Below are 19,511 nucleotides of genomic sequence, written 5' to 3'. Positions count from 1 at the left end.
CGCGATTCGTGTAGCTTGATGGGCTCGGGTCTGGTCTCGGTATCCCCAGGTGGTGGTGGGGAAGCCGTCGTCTTACAGTGACACCGCGGACACCATTAACGGAGGCTCTCCTCCTCCTCTTCTCCCCCTTCACTTCGCTCCCCTCTTAGTTCTATGCATGTTCATTACGTACATGCACGTGTGCCCCCCCCCGGCTGGGAACCGAAACTGATCGCCGCGACGAGAGCGAGAACGAGAGGGAGGAAGGGGGAGAGGGGGGATCTAGGGTTCCTGTCCTCTTCTCTTCTTGTGGCGTCTCCTCGTTGCTGATCTCGTTCTCCTCCTCCTCCTCCTCCTCTGGTAGTTCTTTGTGAGATTCGGCTAAAGGACCGACCGACCGGGAGAAAGGTAAACTATTTCTTCTTGAAACAAAATTTAAAGATCTACTTGTGGCGAATCGGGCTTCTTCTCTGCATGCATGTCGGTTTTCCATTATAAGATGCCAATTTTCTATGATCGAAATCAGTTTCGGTTTTCTAGTGCGATCCGTTTGTCTTGCGTGGGAGTATGGTGGGGATCAAAGGTCTTTGACTCGATTTCTTTATTGATTTGTTTATTCGGAAAGAACAGTGCCGATTTTGTCTAATTACACGGTACTCGTCCCGAGTCGACTCAGCAGCTGTTGCGCGAAAAGTTCCCTCTTTTGGGATCTTGCTCGATCAGGGCATGTTTAGCTACAGGATTCAGGCGTCGCTGCGCTCATGTGATAAGCGTAATCGAGGACGACACTTCGAAAATTTTAGATACTCTTTCGCGTGCAAATCCTGATCATGTGAAGTTTGGTCGAGATGGGATACGTGTAAAGCAGTTTATCCTGCAGCAAATGAGTCCGATGATTTGTCTCTTTCTGCTTTCGCGTTCAATCTGGAGCGCGTTCGGCAGTCCAACGGATGAATGCCGTGAGCATTTCTTTGAAGCGACAGCGTTCGCTGCGTACCGGCCAAGGATGCCATTTTGTGTAAGGTTTATTTGCTCTTGCCTTTTTGGTGCAGAGGCTGCCTGTGGAGTATGATAGTTCTTTGTTGATCCCGATTCACACATCTCACGTGGGACATTCGACTGAGAAGTGGATGGATCTCCTGTTTAGGGTTTTACCTGAATTGTTGATGCAATTAGGATCTTTTGTGATCTAAGAAATGCTGCTTTCTGCGGCTTAAATTTAGGCAGAATAAGATATGCTTAGGAATTTTCTCACATTCTGATTAGGATCAAGAGCATCTGTTTAAAAGGGTCAGTTGATAATCTAATTGTGTACTGGGTTTGAGTCAAAATTGATTCTGTTCTAGTCGTATTTTTAAGTGGTTCTGATTGAAATCCATAATCAGGTCAGCTATTGGGTCAAGTTTTGGGCTTAATTTCTTGATTATTGTTAAAATTACACAATTTTGGTTAGTCTAGTTGTCGTATCGACAGACTGCAAGATGAAGTGGAACTCTTTCTGAAGAGGGCACAAGACTGGTAAATAATGGGGCTGTGGGATTATTATATTTCGATTATTTTATTTATCCCCATTATTATTCGATTAGTTTATTCATTTTTGTTATAGAGTCCTTTGCTGAGAAGCAAATTTTGGTAGTCAGTTCCTTGTATTTTGATTAAAAGAAAAAAAAAGATCTATGATCTTGTCCATGTATCACTACCATCCATGATCTCGGAATCTCATTCTTTTAATAGACAACCCTCTATATTTTTTGCTTGCCACAATCTTTTCTTGTTGCCAACTTCTGCACCTGTAGACTGCCAGTGGAGATCATATGCTTGTTGCTCTGCTGGATGGAATGCTAGCAAGCTTCTCTGATTATGACTGCCCTGCCCGAGTACACAACACTTCGGCGGCTCTAAGATGCAAATAGAAAACACTTACAGATCAGTTCTTATTTTGGTGCTTTTGGGTATTGTAGAACTTTCATATCAGGTCTGTTGAGTGGTAGTTAAAGAAAGTGTGAATGGGCTTGACAATTAATTTTTGTGTAGATGATCAGTCCGGTAAAACTTCAAAAAGGCATCGATAATGGCTGTGCGGCAGCAATTGATTTTGAGCAAGATAGTCCGATAGATCATCAACTTTCCTGTATCACAAAATTGATTTTCTTGCTTGCACTGTGTTTCAAATCCCAAGTGTCAAGAAGTTATTCAGAAGAATGAGAATAATAATATCATCAGCTGTAGTTGCCGGTGAGTTTTCCTTACCAAAGCAGTTCCTGAAATGTTTGAGCTTTTGCTCATAACACATCAGTATTATTTAAGATTCCTGGGTTGGTCCATATTAGTTATCTAGAAATTCAGACATTGTTAAGAAATAGCCTCCATATCTGAGCAATAGAAAATCCAACAACAGGTCAGGCATAGTTCAAGTTTTTCAAAAGATTATTAATGATCACATCTAAATAGAAAAATAAGGGAAATGAAAAGAAGAATTACCTCAAAATAGTCATTTTAGTAAGATTTTGACCAGTAAAGGTGTTGTTTGATGCATGGTGAGCACAAAGTAGCATGTCATATGTTAGTATCTTTTTCCGCCGCCTCCGACATTTTCTTTTACTAAAGCATTTGCTTGTCTTTAGCTATTGTGACTTCGTCATCTGAATTTAGAAGTCCACTAGGTTGCTGAACCGCCAATCTCCACAACAGCAGATTAATGTTCATTTTTGCTTTGTTATATATTACTCTCAGTTCATGGTGGAACGATTTGAAATATACTTGATGCGGCCTAAAAGTTTTTTCTTGGCATTTGTAGTTATTATTTTCTTTTTGGAAAATTGCAGTTTTCTATGTCCTGATACTTCCTCAATGGATCATAATGGTATGCTTTACTTTTATCTTCATCGTTTCTCCATTTTGTTTTAGCCAATAGCCATCCAGCAATTGGTATTCTAAAATTTAATCTCGTCAAGCTGACTGATATGATATGAGAGTTGGCACACAATTAAACAAAATACTAAGATTAGTCATCTTTATCTATAAAATTTCTCAGTCAGTGAAAAAATTACATTTTTGTGGCATTTTCACCAAACATCCTTTCACCCCCTGTTTAATATAGTCAGGCATGCATTGCTTAACTTTAAGCAAGCTATCTGCATATAACTTATAGAGATAAGCATTATGAGTACAGAGAAGCTTCATCTCATAAATTGTAAGATTTCTTTATTTTATATTTTAATGGATATTTTGAGAAATTCTTTCTTTGGTGACAGCTGTCTGAGGATGTTCTTTTTGTGACTTCAGTAAGCTGTGAAATTAATCAGATTGTGAATCCTTTTATGATCTTATCTATGATGTATTAAGCAGATTTAAATACAATATAGTAGACTCTTTTTGGATGACTGTCACTGGTGGGGATTCATAAGTTATAAAATGTTATAATTGAAAAGTTTGTAAGCGTATGATAGACATTTTTTGTTACTAAAGAAGAATTGACAGGGTACTAAAATGGTTCTCACTGTCACAGGGAATATTGATTGGTAATGATTCATCGAGCATAGGTTCACCTGCAGACATAGAATGGCTCAACAGAATCAAGAGACCACCCCTGCGGATCCAGCTAACTCACCTGCCAAGCGCAAACGTGGTCGTCCTAGAAAGCAAGATTATGATAATCTTAGTCACAAACAACGTCGAAGGTACTTACAAGACAACTTTTCCTACCGAAGCTAATACAGCTATTAGTTTTAGTCAAAAGCCTCAAGGCTTTGGTTCTCTAGCTAATCCAACTGCTATTTCCAGTCTCGGGATTCAAGCTAGTTCATCTCAAGCTTATCCAGCTACCAGTTCAGGCCATGGTGATCAAGCTGTACCAACTCATGCTAATGTTGCAGCTTGTTCCAGCTTTCTGTTTCAATCTCTTCCAGTACAAACTAATCCAACTCCATGCACCATTTATGGGGCACAAAGTTCTCTTGTCGATGCTGGTTCAACTGTGAACTCCAGTTACGGGATTCAATCAGCTCTTGCTCCAGCTAATCCATCCCCTTATATTGGTTACAGACCCAAAGCTGCTCCAGCTCATGCTCATCCGAATGCCAATTCAGCCAATCATTCTCAGCTTATCCCAGCTCAGTCTAATTCTGCCGCCGCTTCAAGCCATGCACCTAATGACCTACTGGGACAGGCAGTCTGTGGTACACTTGATGGAACCTTTGATGCTGGATATATGCTCACGGTTCGAGTAGCCAACGGTGGACATGTCTTAAGGGGTTTGGTATTTGATCCACGCCTCTGTGTTCCTATTTCGGCGGAGAATGATATCGCTCCATTGCTTCCGATGGCAACACCAAATGGGACCCCATCTTCAGTGGTTGAATCACATGATCAGACACTTGTTTCAGTACCAATTCATCCCGTACCTGTGCCATTGTCTGTTGCTCTGCCCCTTCAGGTAAGGGAACCTGCTGCTGCTGCTTCACAAACCATGAACCCCATGCTTGTGACCTCTAGTCTTCCTCAGCCTTCTCGTCAGCTCAATACAAATAAAGTAGTACCAAATGATTCGGATCCCCAGCTTAGTTTAAATAAAGTGGCACCAAATGATACAGATCCTCGGCTCAGTACAAATAAAGTAGCACCAAGGGATATAGATGATTTGCTGGCTGAGGTCCAAGCTAAAACTTTGCAGACTTTGTCCAAAAGCTCAGTCAATAATGCCAATGAGGAATCGTCAGCAGCTGCATCCCAACATGTGGTTGATGATGATAAACAAGCTGAGAATCTGAGCGCAGATGTTAAAGAAGAAGCATTTCAAACGTTCCAAACAACCTTAGATGTTCTTCCAGAAGATCGATGTACAAATCTTGTCGGGTTTCTAAGCAGAGAGCAAAGCATGCATCAAGTGAAAGGATCATCATCCAACATGGTTGAGGCACCAGGAGCAAATGAAGGGATGCGTCTGACCGAAGAATCATCAGGCAATATGGTTGAGGCAGCAGGAGGCAATCAGGGACAGTTCCGTCTTGAAGAATCATGGCAAGGTAATACTAGTAGCTCAAAAATCTGCTAAGATCCTAATGGTGATGACAAGTTGATGTTGCAGGCAACACACAGCGACTCAGTGACGAGACATCGGACGAGAAGGCACTGCTATTTGGAGAACCAAAGTCTGGCGAACTAAACCCTGAGGCTCACAGTTGTGCCCCAAGAATCAACTTCATAGGTGAAGACTGACAGGTAGAATCACAAATATCTCTTGTTAGAAATGATTACAATCTAAGGTGTAGTTGTCCAAAGTAAACAGAAACTCGGCTTTGCGGACTTTGCATGCATAGTGTTTAAGCCAGCTCTAAGCAAAGCTCTGATCTTAGGCTTTCTGAATCATATGTTTGTTTTAACTTTCTAATGTACAGCCTATGTTTGAAAATGTCATGCCCAACGATACGAAAGACTAGGCTTCCTTGCAGAATGGTTTGGACGACGAGACGTCTGGCTGAAAACAAGGATTGGATGACTGACGAACTCATCAATCATTGCTTGGTGATCCAAGTTTCCTGATCTCCAGCTCATCAAAGTCCAGCACCATAATATTCGTTCCGTAGATGAGGAGATAGAGATAGAAAGATGGACGGGAATTTGAGATCGCCGTGCAGTTTTGATGTCAGCTCGAATGAACGAAGAACTATCATCAGTAATTTGATTTGGTGCATGATTGTTGCAATGTAGTCATAATCTCCACCAACACTTGTAGATGACGGTTTCTGCTTGCTTTCTTTTACTGTGCTGCCTCTGTAGCCATTTCTTCTTTTTTGCTACAAACAATGTTGACTCATTAGTTCATCTGATATATGCTAACCGGATTCTGTCAGTCAGCTTGTTCAACCCCTATATTTGTTTATGAGCTGATCGACTCATGTTGTGCTCTGCTGCACCCCCTGATGATACACTTTTGAGTTTGTTTGCTTTTAAGAATCAAATTTGGATTGTGCCAATCAAATTACACATCGGCCATTGCCGTCTATCTTCTAATTATTTTTTGGTAATTTGGAACTTTAAGTTGAGCTGTAACTACTGACATGGATATATGCATGAAAGAAGTCGGAAAACCACCTCATTTACGTTCTTGATATCAATTTATGCCCCTAAACACAACGTTTAAGCTAAAAGCCCACAATACACATACACAACATACAGCTGCTGCTAAAAATTATAAGACTTTAAGATCTTCGCTTATACCATACTTCATAACACCATTCAGAAATACTCAGTTGATAATAACTAATGAAGTAAAGATTAGGTGGTTGGTGTTAAATATTTAGATGCCTAAATGTCTCTGGGATTTTTCTAATCATAATGAGTTTTTAAATGGTGCGTGTTTTTTAGAGCTATAACCAAATGATAAATATCTAATGGAATATATATAAAGTTCTTAGAATGTGAAGAGTTTTTATATGTGATAAACTTATATTTACATAGAAATTGTTTATCTAAATTTTAAATAACTAGTGATATAAACATTCCTCAATAATAGAATAGAAATTAAAGAAAAGATAGCGCCAGGAATTTTTTTGCTATATTATACATTTCTTTTTCTTGTGAAAAGCAATTATTCTATGTTTATTCGCTATGCATGCTCTTCTATAATTTTACATTAGCATATACAAAGCTTCTGTTTAGCAGACATGCATACCTCCATTGCAGTAGTTAAATTCCACTTGCTCAAGTAATTTGTGTGCATCCTGGAAATACATGTAGTAGAATGTTTCAATTGCTAAAGTATCATCAGATGCAAATCAATTTGGATAATCAACAAATTTTGGATATTAAAATAAAATCAATCAGGAAATATTACTGTCAAATAGGTCCAACTGGCTACATATCTCTGAGAACAACTACCTTTAATATCACAGGCATAACCTATTAGGAATTTTACTAAACATAAACTGCCTTATGAACCATGTCCTTAGCCTATCCACTTTGTCACATTATATGTTCTTTCCAAGACCAACACACTCAAGTCATTCCATGTACAAATCATGAGATGCAATATACCAAAATCTCCCTGGGTGACTGCTATCAATCTCCATGGATTAATCCTAGCTTAGTTTGAAGCATATGCTTTACTAAAGTCCATGTTTTCTCTCTGCCCAATGTTCCATAAAGGTCAAAGGAAACAAAGAAATATCTTAAATTCCCAGTTCCATCTATAAACTAATCAATGGAAATAAATAAATACTTTCAATTTGCAATTCCGTTCTCATCCGCATAACCTCTGATGTTTATGATGAATAGCAAGCAGCTTTGGCATCATGAAGACATAATTCCAAAATTGCTTTGCTAGAAAAATAAGGCATGTTGACACTAGATCTCCTTATTTATTCATCAAAATTAAGCTCTAAAAATCACAGGTAGAGAACAACTGGTACCAATCTCCATCATCATTAAAGCCTTGTCCTATCAGCCACTTCTACTTGAAATTGAGAAGCTTCATAAAGACCTTGCATTGTCTTTCTGCAGTTTATCAAGCTACTTCCATTCCCACTGGGGCATTCCATTATGAGAGAGGATCAAGCACATGAAGAGAGAAGCCATATATCAAAGAACCTTCTCGACCCTCCTGCAGTGAAAGCATCTAATTAGGATGCGGATGTGACCAGAATTCAACCAAGAAATTATCAAGTATGTTCCCGCCTCAAATCCAACTTTGTGCAGGAGGCTTTTTTGCATCCTTTCTTGCTGCTTCTCTTATAGAAACCACTCCGTGCCATCGTTGCTGATCAGCATACATGTTAGATAAAAGGACATCTGCACCTCCCTTATATTGGCATAATGACTCAATTTTCTTCGCAACAAGTTCACCTAGTTCTAAGTCATTCTGAGCTCTACATGCACTCAATAAAGCACCCAGTATCGCCAAATTGGGTTTCATGGGCATTCTTATGATGAAATCGTATGCGCGAGCTAAGAGGCCTGCCCGACTCAAAAGATCCACCATGCATCCGTAATGCTTTTGCTCGGGAACAACTTTGTAAGCCCTTTCCATAGAATTAAAGATCTCAATCCCCTCATTCACTAATCCAGCATGGCTGCAAGCAGAAAGGACAGCAATGAAAGTAGTGGAATCTGGCAACACACCCGTTTCACACATCCTCGAGTATGCTTCAATGGCCTCCCTGCCAAGGCCATGCGAAGCTAAAGCCGTTATCATGGCTGTCCAAGAATGCAAATCCTTTACACTCATACTATCAAACACTTGCAAGGCACAAGCAATGCTTCCGCATTTGGCATATGCATCGATCAGTGAATTCCTAACAAAGACATCGCCTTCCAAACCTACCTTCTCCATGTTAGCATGCAAGCTCTTGACAAGAGCCAAAGACCCTAAGCCCACAACCGCCGACATGGCTGAAACCATGGTCGCCACATTAGGAGTGACATCTTGGTCGAACATTCTCATCTCTTTGAACACCCCAAAAGCATCCTCATGGCAACATCTATCGACCAGACCCGAGATCATCGCAGTCCAGACGACAACATCCCTTTGAGTAATCTCATCGAACACGTGACGTGCGTCAACTAAATGCCCACACGATAAGTACATCGACATGAGTGCAGTCTGCATGAATGCATCATTGCCGAGACCGAAGATCAATGCATGGCAATGGAATAGTCTGCCATAACCAAGATCACAGGGGGAACGGCAGGCCTTGAGCAAGAAAGGGAAGGTGTACTTATCTGGAAGAGTGGCTCTCTGTAGCATTTCGGCGTACAGGGAGAAGGCGACCGAGGGGCGCCGGTCGTCAGAGGCCGCGGCGGCTCTGATGACGGTGTTCCAGGAGAAAAGGTTCGGAGATTCCATACATCGAAAAATTAGGGAGGAAAAGGCGAAGTCGAAGGAGGTGGCGTGGAGGAGGAGGCGGCTCGAGACGAAGGGGTTGTGGAAGAGACCGGAGACGACGGCGAAGGCGAGGGTGGCTCGAAGGCCGGGAAGCGAGGGGCAAGCCTCGAGGGAGAGTAAGCGAGGATGATTCTGGAGGATGTGGTTTGACGAGGTCCAGTGCGGGGTTCGGCGGTTGCCGTTGGTGCAGGAAGAGAGATGGGTACGATGGAGGTGAAGACCGAAGAGTTTCGTTGGTGGTCTAAACTTGTGCAGTCCGCCCATGAGAGTCGTGCGTCAACCGCATAAGGCGGTTACTTATAGTCAACGCCGGGCCGCATCATCTCTGTCCACGTGTCGGCTACTGGTTCGGTGTTTCCGAACAACCCTGTTCGCCGCGTTCCCGGCGCACCCCTCCGCGGAGAATGAACGCCTGTTCGTCTCCTCCGCGGCCGCGATGCGGCTACACGTCGACATGGCGGGTGAACTGACCTATTGGTTTCCAACTCTCTCAGTTGCATAGAATGAGATGATGCTTAAGTATCAGATTGTGAGTTTGAATACAATTAAGTAGTGCGTCTTTCGCCACCATAAAAGAATTCCATACCTTAATTTATAGTAGACAGTAGCGGAAGTCTACCGTTGCACGAGGTTGGAGCAGCGTCTTCGGTACGTGTGACTTGAGGCTTCATGATTTCATGCAGTGGCAGGGTTTACCAGCTGAGGCATCACAAAAAGAATTTTGCTGGGGAATGAAAGAAATCTAATGGGACAAAGAAAGCCTTCAGCTTTCGTTGCGGTTTATGGCTCGAGTTGACTATACTAAGAATCAAATTACAGGGTCTCTTGGGTAATGTGAAGTTGGCTTTCATGATGATGGTGGCTGCCATGCTCCTGGTTTGAAGGTTTTGCCGGATCCTGTTGGCTCTGTAGACCTGAAATGAAAATTTCTGGTTAGAATGGATTCTTATGCTGGAGATTGAGCTACAGATGCATGATTCAAATTTGGTATGAAACATAAAACATAGTTGAGACTTGAGAGCAAAATTATTCGTAGTTGCAGTGCTGATTGATTGTCAAGGCAATTATTGATGTAAACTGGACAAGCCACTCAGGCAAGTATTTTCTTATCTGTTATCTGTCACTTCTTAGATCATAATTGTTGCATTGTAGAACAAACATATTCTGTCATACACTTAGAAACTTCTAATTTGACAAGATACTAATACACATCGGTTTTAAGTTATTAACTAATGGCACTTGTAGATATTTAAGTGAAATGAAAGCTTAGATTGTTGCAGACAAAGCTACAGCAGAATACAACCAAAGGAGTGATACAAAACAAGGAAAGTTTAAACACAACTAGGATAAAATGGTTGACTTTCAGCAAACAATCGGTATGTACCAAAGCTGAGCATTTTACTGATCTATGGTTTGACTGCAAACAGCTGGCTTTCAATCTAGGTACTAAAAACTAAAAAGTGCATATGACATTAGAGATTTAAGATAACTAAGCTTCAATATGAGACATCACAATGACTTGCTTAAATGAAGATTAATTTAAACATACCTTTCTTCTTTCTTTGCAACATCCTTTCCATCTGATACTTCATCTGATCATGCACATATTAAAAAAAAACCACAATTCAAAATAGGCTTAATAGTGTGGTGTGTCATTTCGATAAATAAATATAATCATCTCATCTTTAAGATCAATATCAATAGCTAGCACTGCAGCGCCAAAGTATAAGGTTGCTTGAAAAACAACTAGAAACAATCATGGTAGGACGAAGTGTCAAATGAGATGAAAACTGCATGTTATCTACATGGTGAAAATTAGGCTATGTTAACAGATAGAACCTACCTTTTTTAGGAGCAAAAGAGGCATCAGGAAATTGCTGAATGAAACTTCTCAGGTCTGGAGATCCACCTTTACCCACAGTTCAATGGTCAGCAAGTATGTTAACCAAGCAAAATAAAAAGGTTAGAGAAAATTCTTCAAGTTCACAGATCCAAAACTCTTTACCAATCAGCAAATAAAATATTTACATCCTCGTGATTCATAAATACAAATCACATGAAACACGATAATCAATCGATTAAATGACTTCTAATTGATATCACAATTATGTGTTTGATCAGCCACTGCACATCTATGTCCTTGAGATGAATATTGCTAGCCTACACCCAAGCCCATCAATTTCCCATCTAAAAAGACTCTTTGCAGGAATACAGGCTAGACAATATGTCTAGCATTGATTTCTTGTCATTCCCTAATCTAATTGCTAGTTTGTATCTTCAAATTTAAGATCTCCCCCACAAAGTTACAATTGAGAAACGATCTGGATGGTTTTAATGTGTAGCAGATGTCTTTTGGGACTTTCGTTAATGTCAAAACTTGGGCTATGCATGAGAAACTTCGAGATTTAGAAAAAGGGTGCATATACTAAAATCAAATTTGATTTGAAGGTTTGGCTGCATCTCCTAACCAAGGCATTTCCTGGAATAGAAGAACCATAATTATTAATTTTAAATCCTCATTAGAAGGTGTTATTATTTTGTAGACTCATCCATGTACCTAGCAAAGCTAATAGAACAAATGATTGGTTAGCCAAATCCAGAAGGGCAAACTCTTCTTGTGCTTGGGACTTGGGAACACTTCCAAAATGAGCTTCATCATACATTGACCATTGATTCTTGCTGAGTGTTTTTTTTTATGTGTTTAATGCATATACAAAGCTTATTCTCTTTTCAAAAGGTTACCAGAAACATAATACTTTCTATTTTGAGAAAATTATGCCTTTGAGTTACCACATTAACCCCTTTTTCACAACCCTGAAACAAACTTTGCCATGAAATGCTTACTTGCCTTCACAATTTGATATCCAGTTGTTGTAAACGATATTAGATTATAAACAAAATAATTTAATTTTGCATCAATTTTAGATCTATTTAGCTTGTCCTACATAACCTCTCTCTGTAACCCACACAAAAAGGAAGGTAAAGAAAAGGAAATCATCATCAACAACCACTATAATCCCTCCCTCAACATTTTTCTTTTCATTTTACCAAGAATGTCATTTGGCCAGATTTGGTTCGGATCTGAAACAAATAATCTTTAGATCCAGGTTTAATATGGAATTTAAGTACATCTAGTGAACCCATTTCCATGCCTGATTAGATAAACTTATTAAATACAAATCAGGATTCATACACAATATTTCAGGTCATCAAACTTTACAACTCTAGTTTCTACTGCATTTGGTTAAGCAGGTGGGCACTACAAAGTTCACATTTCCTTAGCTTGTCTACATAAATTTTCAGATAGATAAATCAAAATTCTTGCTACAAATCTCCAGTTAATCTACTTATGGGTTTCAAAGCTTAATCTTCCTACATTATGGTTCCAGCACATGCCTTCATGCTAGCCTCACATCTATTACCAGATAGAAGAATTCTAGAACATGATTCAAGAGCTTAATTAAGCAGTAGAATGAATTGATAAACAAGATGCTCAAGTAATCTGATGCTATCCTTGGTTAAGCACATTTTGTTTCATCATTTCTTCCAATTAGAGGTAAACTATTAAGGCAAAAGCAAGTGGTTCTTTTTTTGGCTCAAAACACATTAATAAGCATAAGTTGGATTTTCACATTCCTTTTGGATTAAATATGTAAATAACTAAAGAAATGCATCAATTTATCATAAAAAATGGGATTGCAATAATTATCCTTGTACAGACTAGGGACCTTCATAGTTCTTTGAAGCAAAAGTCAAAAATCCCTTCTCTAATAGTAATGAATCCTGTAAATAATTGATATTACAGATAGAGTTTCCTATTGTACATGCAAAACAGTTGGGAAATATATAAACACTGATTTGTCTGTTAAAGAATGAAATAAATTTCAGGAACAAGACATCTAAAATTGTGGTTCTTGGCCAACATCCAATCCACAAGCTAGTAAACATAAGAAAACTAGCTTACCTATGCTCTTGCTTTTTCGAACACCGGACTTCCTTTCCTCTTCCTCTTTCTTCTTCAGAACTTTGTAAAGAATAGATATCAGTAATGCCTCTTAACTAAGTGATGCTGATGCACATTAAGTGATGTTATGGGTTTAGAAGAAAGAGGATCAAAGCAGTCCCTCAGCAGTAATAAAAAATAAAATTAGTAGACAAATATGTATGCCTGATTATTTACATTACCTTTATGCGTGACTGCATGGATTAAGCCAAAAAAAAAAAGATCATTACATAACTATATGTTAAGCATCTGAGATGTCCATACAAGACTATATGTTACTACCAAAACCACATTTCCTTTGCAAGCAGTTAATCAGATTGCTTGGCATCAGCAAAAGTGCAAGGAGAGGGAAGAATGTGATTGTGTGGCACATGAATTAATGAGGGTGGACTGTTAAATTTGTTTTACAAGCAACCACAAGAGCAATTTGATCCCCCATTAAACATACTTTAGATGATCAAGGAAAAGAAAACCATCAGCATAAATGAGACTGCAACAGAATTCAAATCATGAAAAACTTCTATAAGGAAAACAACAGTGCTTTCAGATTTATAGGGCAGCAATTATGACAACATAGACCCAACAACTCGATATTTAGATAGTTAATGTTTTTTGTAATTTCTGGTAGTAATTATATTTTATGCCCTATCCAGCAAAAAAGCTATCATAACCAGGGTAATCAGATTGAAATAAAAATTATAATTACATACTTGCAATATTTTGTTTAACAAGTTCGCGCCTGGCGTCCAATTCAATCATTTCCTGTAAACATTGACCAACAATTCTATCAGATAATGCAACAAACTAATACATGTTTCTATTAAAAGTAACTCTTAAATTAAGATATAGCAAATAACTGAATAATGATGAAGGCAAAAGAAAAACACAAACAAATGCAGTAAATAAATAGGCAGACAGTACAAGTTAGAAAGTTTCAGGCTTTCAGCTACAGCTTGGGAATTTTTATCTGTTCTATGCAGTCACTAATAATGCAGAGGATGAATAAATGACCCTATAAAACTTCCACTTGGAGATGGCACATAATCATTGGCGTATGAAATTGGTAGATCTTGACTTGCTTTTCAATCAGTCAATTAAGCAACGTTTCTATTAAGAATTTGAGAGGCATGGCTACATGGGATCATTTATTCAGCTTTTAGAGCAGTACTCTTTCCGTTATTTTTTTCTTAATCCTAGTTTCACTTTTTCCGACAAATATGTATTTTTGTCATGACCGCAGGATTTACAGCAGGATACATATGGCATACTTGGACGGTTTATACTACTGTTCTATATAAGTTATTTGAATACTTTAGATCACTTTGTGATCTGAATAAGCTCTAAAAGTTAATTTTGGTAGAACCTTTTTGTAACAAAGTTGTTACCAGAAAATCTATAATTGACCTCCAAAATGCCTGCAAGTAATCATGAGGACCCACTAATCAAGGACATAGAGTATTGGCAATGAAATAGTAGTTAGTGAAAACTTCACTACGCTAACTTTTATTTGCTAGAGAAGAAAACGATGACAATTTTGGCAACAACAGAAAACAAATAGAAACTTTTGTCTATCATCTCTGCCAATCACTTAAAACCAGATTAATTGCAGGCATCATAAGTTTGTAGCTGTGAGCTTCAATTAAACACAGTATTAAACTGGTTAGAAACAGGGATAAGCAGTTAAACATGATGGACAATTTTTTGTGCACAATTTTGATATTCATAAATAAAGAAATATAGGATTAACAAATGGAGATATTAAGGATAATAACAATAACATTAATTGACTGCTATTTTGATATTTGACTTTCTTCCACATGTGTCTAGAACAAGGTTCGCCGTACCGTACCGTACCGGCGTTTCGACTCATGCTCGGTACGGTACGGTACGGGTGTACCGACCGGTATACCGAGGTGTACCGAGCACTGTAGCACTGCTACAGTGCGCTACACTGCTACAGTGCGCTACAGTGCGTACCGACAACTTGTCGGACCGGTACGTACCGCCCGTACCGGGCGGTACGGCTCGGTACGGCAAACCCTGGTCTAGAATGCATCAAGTGCTAAAAGAAATGCAACAAGAGAAGAAGGATATATAAGAAAAGATGAAGGATAAGAAGTAGAATGATTTGTATTAATTGATGTTTATGTTTCGAAATAAATGAAGCAATTGTTGCCATGGAGATTTAACTTAAAAGGTGTAATAAGGTTCAGCAAGGGAATGCATCCAGCTCCAAGTGAACATGGTCTATCATAAAAAAAAGGCATGTTTTGTGCAAAAAATAGAAACAAATCATCCCCATTGTCAATGTTGGCTTTTCGTTGGTTTTCTTAATCTAAAATTTGATGGAGGATTTGTCGTTTTGAAGAGGAAAGAATATAGATTCAGGCACAGTGCTGAACTGAGTGAAATGGAGAATCTGAACCATCCCATGAGGAAATGGTGCAGATCCTGTCTCAAAAGAACAAAATCTGTCAAAGGATCTTTTTGGCATGTGCGTCTTTACTTACTCCCAGACCTTCCAACCAGACTGAAAATCCAACAAATCTTATAGTTGATGTCAATTAAATATTATGTTGACAAATGAACTGTGTTTAATGCTAGATGTCACTCAGCATGCCGCCACACTGCAGGGTCAAACTCCTTGTTAGGAAGAGATAGTGAAGTTTAAAGCTAGCACCTAGGTCCAATCTATTGATTCATTGAGAGACCCAGATTCAGGTAAAGAACAGAAAGCATGATAATACAATTCTTTAAGGACCAAACTTTATTGAGCATATTTAGTGCGATATCTTACAAATTTTCATTTGATGGTTATATTAAAGAGGGAATCTTGGATGTTCCTTGTAATCATTGTATTTCCTTCTTCACCTTCTTGTGGACTGGCTTAGTTTTGTTATGACTTATGAGCATGTCTAGCCTTTCAATTCAAACTGAGGAAAAAGATTACCTTTAGTCCTCTAGCACAACAAATGAGTATCCTAATTGATGAAAAGAAAATGTTCAAGCTTCCACAAAAAGAGTCCAAATACTGTTTCTGTCAAGCAAATTAGTTCTATGTGCTCTTGCCTCTGGAGTTGGAGCTTTCGTTCTTTGGCCATTCAACCAGCAGATCCACTCAACTGAAATCATCATAAACACAGCAAGTAGCTTTCAATATTAGTTTATCAAAATTAAGACATTTGTAATGAACTCTGAATGTATGTGGCCACGTACAAAAAATGATTCTTCCCAACAGGTTGAGGGTGTTCTTGAAATATGAAGATAAACAAGGAATAGTTATTTGACTCACCTGGAATGGATGTGGGATCCTCCTCACCTTTGAAAATCACCCATCTTTTCTCCTTCACTAGTAATATGATAGAATGAAATTAACATAGAAAACAAGGCATGGACATGTCACTCACTCTGTGTTTTTTTTTTAAACAAAGTACTTTAAGTGCATTTTATACCTGTAGAAGGCTTTTATCAAGAATGGATTATAGCTTGACACAGCTTCATTTACCAGAATTGTTATTAAGACCACAGTAATGCAACATATAAAGATATTTTTATCCTAACAGATCTAAGTTAAACAGCAACCCCAGATCAAGTTTCCACATAAGATCAAGTATACATAGTAAAGCAAACACATTCTTTTGATGTAAAAGTACAAAAAGCCAAATAACCTTTACATAATCACAAATTAATTATTTGGAATATTACAAGCTAGTGAAACCAAACTTGACACTGAAAATATACATCATAATCCATGTTTCATGCAGCAAAATACATTTGGTTGGCCAAAAATTTTGGAAGTTCTAGAAGTTTTAGAATCTTAAATGTTTTGAGGGGCTCAAAATTTTTAATGTTTTGAGGCATATATATGACTTTCATACTTCACTGATGTAAATGCAAATCCTACTTATATATCTAAATAATCCAAAAGAAACATAAGTGAGACTCAATGAGCTCATGGTCTTGATCTCTGGTTCTACCCCTCATGCAAACGACAACCATGTCATGTGATAGCAGCACTTCACTTCCTTATTTGCTGGCTTGCTGCTATTCTTAAAGCTCCTTGCCGTAGGCAGGATAGGGAAAACCAGCAAACGATTGGATTGTATCTGATTCTTGATTATGTCATGCTTTTTCTCCACCACCAGCTTCTTTTAATCTTCCTTACGTGATACTCTCACCATGATGAGGAAAATCTCCCAATAGAACCCTAGTATCCTTGCATAATAATAGCGTGCCTCTGCCAACAGTTATCCTTGTGACAAATAAGTTATGCATCTAGGGAATTTTGGCTCCAGTAAGGGGAAAAGAAAGAAAAATCAAGAGCGATTCAGTTGTTTGCATGGGGACCCTTGTTTTAACCACTTCCATGTTTCCCTCTACTAATAATTAAACCACAAATTGTTGCCTGATCCCTTTTTCTACCATATATTTTTTCTGATATGCTCTTTTACATCATAGATTTTTCTTCTGCCAGAATATTTTCTTTGTTGTGTATCTTATATTTATTAAGCAGCAAATCTAAGACTTGATTTGCAGGAAATCACTGATTAGGGCACAAGATATGCATCTGCTATTTCACAATTTTAGAGAAACAGAATGCATCCCTTCTATTCAACAAAATTTTTATCTCAAGTTTTTCTTGTGATTACATTATGTATGTGTAGCAAAATCTGATAATAGGTCCATACACTACTGCAAGCTTGTATAATTGCATGAGATACTTCATTGCATTTGAGCATCAACTTCTTTGCATTCGTCGTTTGCACACAATTGCATGTCTACTAAGCCAACGGATTGTGGATATCTAATAATTCACCAAATATTTGGCTTTCATATTTGTCATTCTACTGTTTGGACATCTGGATAAGGATTCAAATTAACCGTAGTGACCCTCTCCAAAAAATATGCAAAAGTTGCAACTTGTATAAATGTCTTCGGTGTATAATTACGGAATCTAAGATTATAATTTCGTCAACAACAAGCCTTGGCTTATTTGTTTAACAGATTGTCGATCGCTTCATAACACATGTACACCAGATCAAAAGAGCTCCTGGGTGCAATTTGTGGATAAACCATTACCTCGAAATGGTAATCGCTAATCAATTCGAGAACCAAGCGAGAAAAAGAGATTTAGGGTTGGCTTACTGATTCCGTCGATCTCCTCCACGCGGGTGAAGTAGCGATTGCCGACCTTGTCGACGCCGACCAGCGTCCGGGAGCTGAAGAACCCCAAGAACTTGGAGAAGAGCTTCGACATCCGCGTTCAACCGATCCACGGAGAAAAGGCGAGGTATGAGAAGGGGGAAGAATGGAACGAGAGCGGAGCTGCAATTTGCGCCGCCTCGCTGCTCGGGAGAATTCCCCTGATAGAAAAAAGGCCCGCGGAAAGGTCTCCAATGGTGTAGTCGCCTCTTTCGAGCTGCGGTACTCGCGAACATGGCTAGGCTCGATCGAGTTCCGAGCGTTGTGGTCCATGAGATAAGGTGACGTAAGAAAACCGTAAATCCTGTCTGAATCACACAGGGAATCTTCGTCTGGACCATTTTTAGCAGCCGAACGTACTGTCTCATCACATTCTCTATAATTGCGTGTGCATTAAAATTCCCCAAAATTAGTAATTATTATAGAAATATCTCTAATTGTATTCATAGTCTTCCAATGAGATACTTTTTTACTTTCTGCATTAAATCATACATGAAATGCAATCAATTTCTAGCATCACTGATCAGATGGGCCTTCGTCCATGATACCCATATGTTTTATCTGCACGCATTTAATCCATCACATATGACAAAAGGTATTTAGTCTGAATCAATGGCTCATAAGCCTGTCAGGTATCTGTTTTTTTAAGTTTATATGTTCTCCGAAAAGATAAAACTGTATGGGTATGCTCATCCTCCAAAACAATTGTACTAATGTTCGATTGATCAAATTGTCCGATCAATCGAATTATCCTTTATTAGATTAGAAGAGTTCGAGGCTCGCATCTCGATCAAGCAAACTCACTCCCGTGCCGTGCACATTGACTATGAGTCATTATGATCAAAAAAAAATATTATGTGAATTGTATTGACTCATGTGATCATATCCTAATTCATCGAGTCTATGATTATAAAATAATAATTTATTTTGAAATCGATATCAAGTCAATATCTTTCTCTATGCCATATTATTCATATTTAACTAATATATCGATTCAACATATATCATAAGTCACTTACCTTACATATAATTGAATGAATCCCTTAAAAGTAATTATATTATCACTTTATATATATATATATATATATATATATATAGGGGATGAACCTTTAAAAGTACTAATGTGCTGCAGCAAATGCATTTTCCAATTTAATCAACTAAGATGAATCCCACATATGCAAAATAATAATAATGCACAAATATAACATTAATGTAATTTTTAATCCATCTTTTTAGTGGTTTTTGCCTTCACCACCTTTCATCCCCACGTGCCCACGTGCGCACGTGCCTCTTTCATCCTCTTTGGCAGATGAGGCCAGAAAAAGATGCAAACAATCACACGGAAAACACCGTACAGGCAAAAAAAGGCAACAGTCCCGCCCTCCAATTGAATACCACGCAGCCCTACATCGCGTTCCCTCCTTAAAACTCCCGCCTTTGCCGCAT

General features: G+C 38.6%; 3 protein-coding genes across 6 annotated transcripts; 1 reads left to right on the top strand and 2 right to left on the bottom strand.

The window, feature by feature from the left end:
• Window positions 1–66: 66 nt before the first annotated feature.
• Window positions 67–5,830, top strand: LOC135645442 (uncharacterized). Of its 4 annotated transcripts, none has more exons than XM_065163816.1 (6): window positions 67–387; window positions 2,805–2,842; window positions 3,488–3,659; window positions 3,763–5,003; window positions 5,066–5,199; window positions 5,376–5,830. In XM_065163816.1, exons 3-5 carry the CDS (start codon window positions 3,541–3,543, stop codon window positions 5,194–5,196), a joined length of 1,491 nt encoding a protein of 496 aa, XP_065019888.1. In that variant the 5' UTR covers window positions 67–387; window positions 2,805–2,842; window positions 3,488–3,540; the 3' UTR covers window positions 5,197–5,199; window positions 5,376–5,830. The 4 variants fall into 4 exon arrangements, with proteins under 4 accessions (XP_065019888.1, XP_065019887.1, XP_065019889.1 ...); XM_065163815.1 differs by lacking the exon at window positions 2,805–2,842 and adding an exon at window positions 2,014–2,214; XM_065163817.1 differs by lacking the exon at window positions 2,805–2,842 and having other exon boundaries at window positions 5,430–5,830.
• Window positions 5,831–7,315: 1,485 nt separating this feature from the next.
• On the bottom strand, window positions 7,316–9,257 carry LOC135645443 (pentatricopeptide repeat-containing protein At3g16610-like). Its single transcript, XM_065163819.1, has one exon. The coding sequence runs from the start codon at window positions 9,122–9,124 to the stop codon at window positions 7,655–7,657; it is 1,470 nt and encodes a 489-aa protein (XP_065019891.1). The 5' UTR covers window positions 9,125–9,257; the 3' UTR covers window positions 7,316–7,654.
• Window positions 9,258–9,579: 322 nt separating this feature from the next.
• LOC135645444 (uncharacterized) lies at window positions 9,580–18,272 on the bottom strand. The gene is made up of 8 exons (XM_065163820.1): window positions 18,009–18,272; window positions 16,156–16,212; window positions 15,933–15,985; window positions 13,574–13,625; window positions 12,825–12,884; window positions 10,704–10,769; window positions 10,410–10,452; window positions 9,580–9,774 (listed from the first exon to the last, which is right to left on the bottom strand). The coding sequence occupies exons 1-8, from the start codon at window positions 18,118–18,120 to the stop codon at window positions 9,708–9,710; spliced, it is 510 nt and encodes a 169-aa protein (XP_065019892.1). The 5' UTR covers window positions 18,121–18,272; the 3' UTR covers window positions 9,580–9,707.
• Between the last annotated feature and the right edge of the window lie 1,239 nt (window positions 18,273–19,511).

Source organism: Musa acuminata, chromosome BXJ3-8 (genome assembly GCF_036884655.1).
Source record: "Musa acuminata AAA Group cultivar baxijiao chromosome BXJ3-8, Cavendish_Baxijiao_AAA, whole genome shotgun sequence".
In the NCBI taxonomy this organism is placed as follows: Eukaryota; Viridiplantae; Streptophyta; class Magnoliopsida; order Zingiberales; family Musaceae; genus Musa; species Musa acuminata.
This window is presented reverse-complemented; position numbering and strand designations above follow the sequence as displayed.

Bases quoted from the DNA above. Each gene is read 5' to 3' on its own strand.
- LOC135645442 (XM_065163817.1), top strand. From the start codon at position 3,541: ATGGCTCAACAGAATCAAGAGACCACCCCTGCGGATCCAGCTAACTCA. The intron at 3,660-3,762 runs GTACTTACAAGA...TGCTATTTCCAG, and splicing joins AGTCACAAACAACGTCGAAG to TCTCGGGATTCAAGCTAGTT. The intron at 5,004-5,065 runs GTAATACTAGTA...TTGATGTTGCAG, and splicing joins TCTTGAAGAATCATGGCAAG to GCAACACACAGCGACTCAGT.
- LOC135645444 (XM_065163820.1), bottom strand. From the start codon at position 18,120: ATGTCGAAGCTCTTCTCCAAGTTCTTGGGGTTCTTCAGCTCCCGGACG. The intron at 16,213-18,008 runs GTAAGCCAACCC...TCATATTACTAG, and splicing joins GGAGGAGATCGACGGAATCA to TGAAGGAGAAAAGATGGGTG. The intron at 10,770-12,824 runs GTAAGCTAGTTT...CTGTGGGTAAAG, and splicing joins TCGAAAAAGCAAGAGCATAG to GTGGATCTCCAGACCTGAGA.
- LOC135645443 (XM_065163819.1), bottom strand. From the start codon at position 9,124: ATGGGCGGACTGCACAAGTTTAGACCACCAACGAAACTCTTCGGTCTT.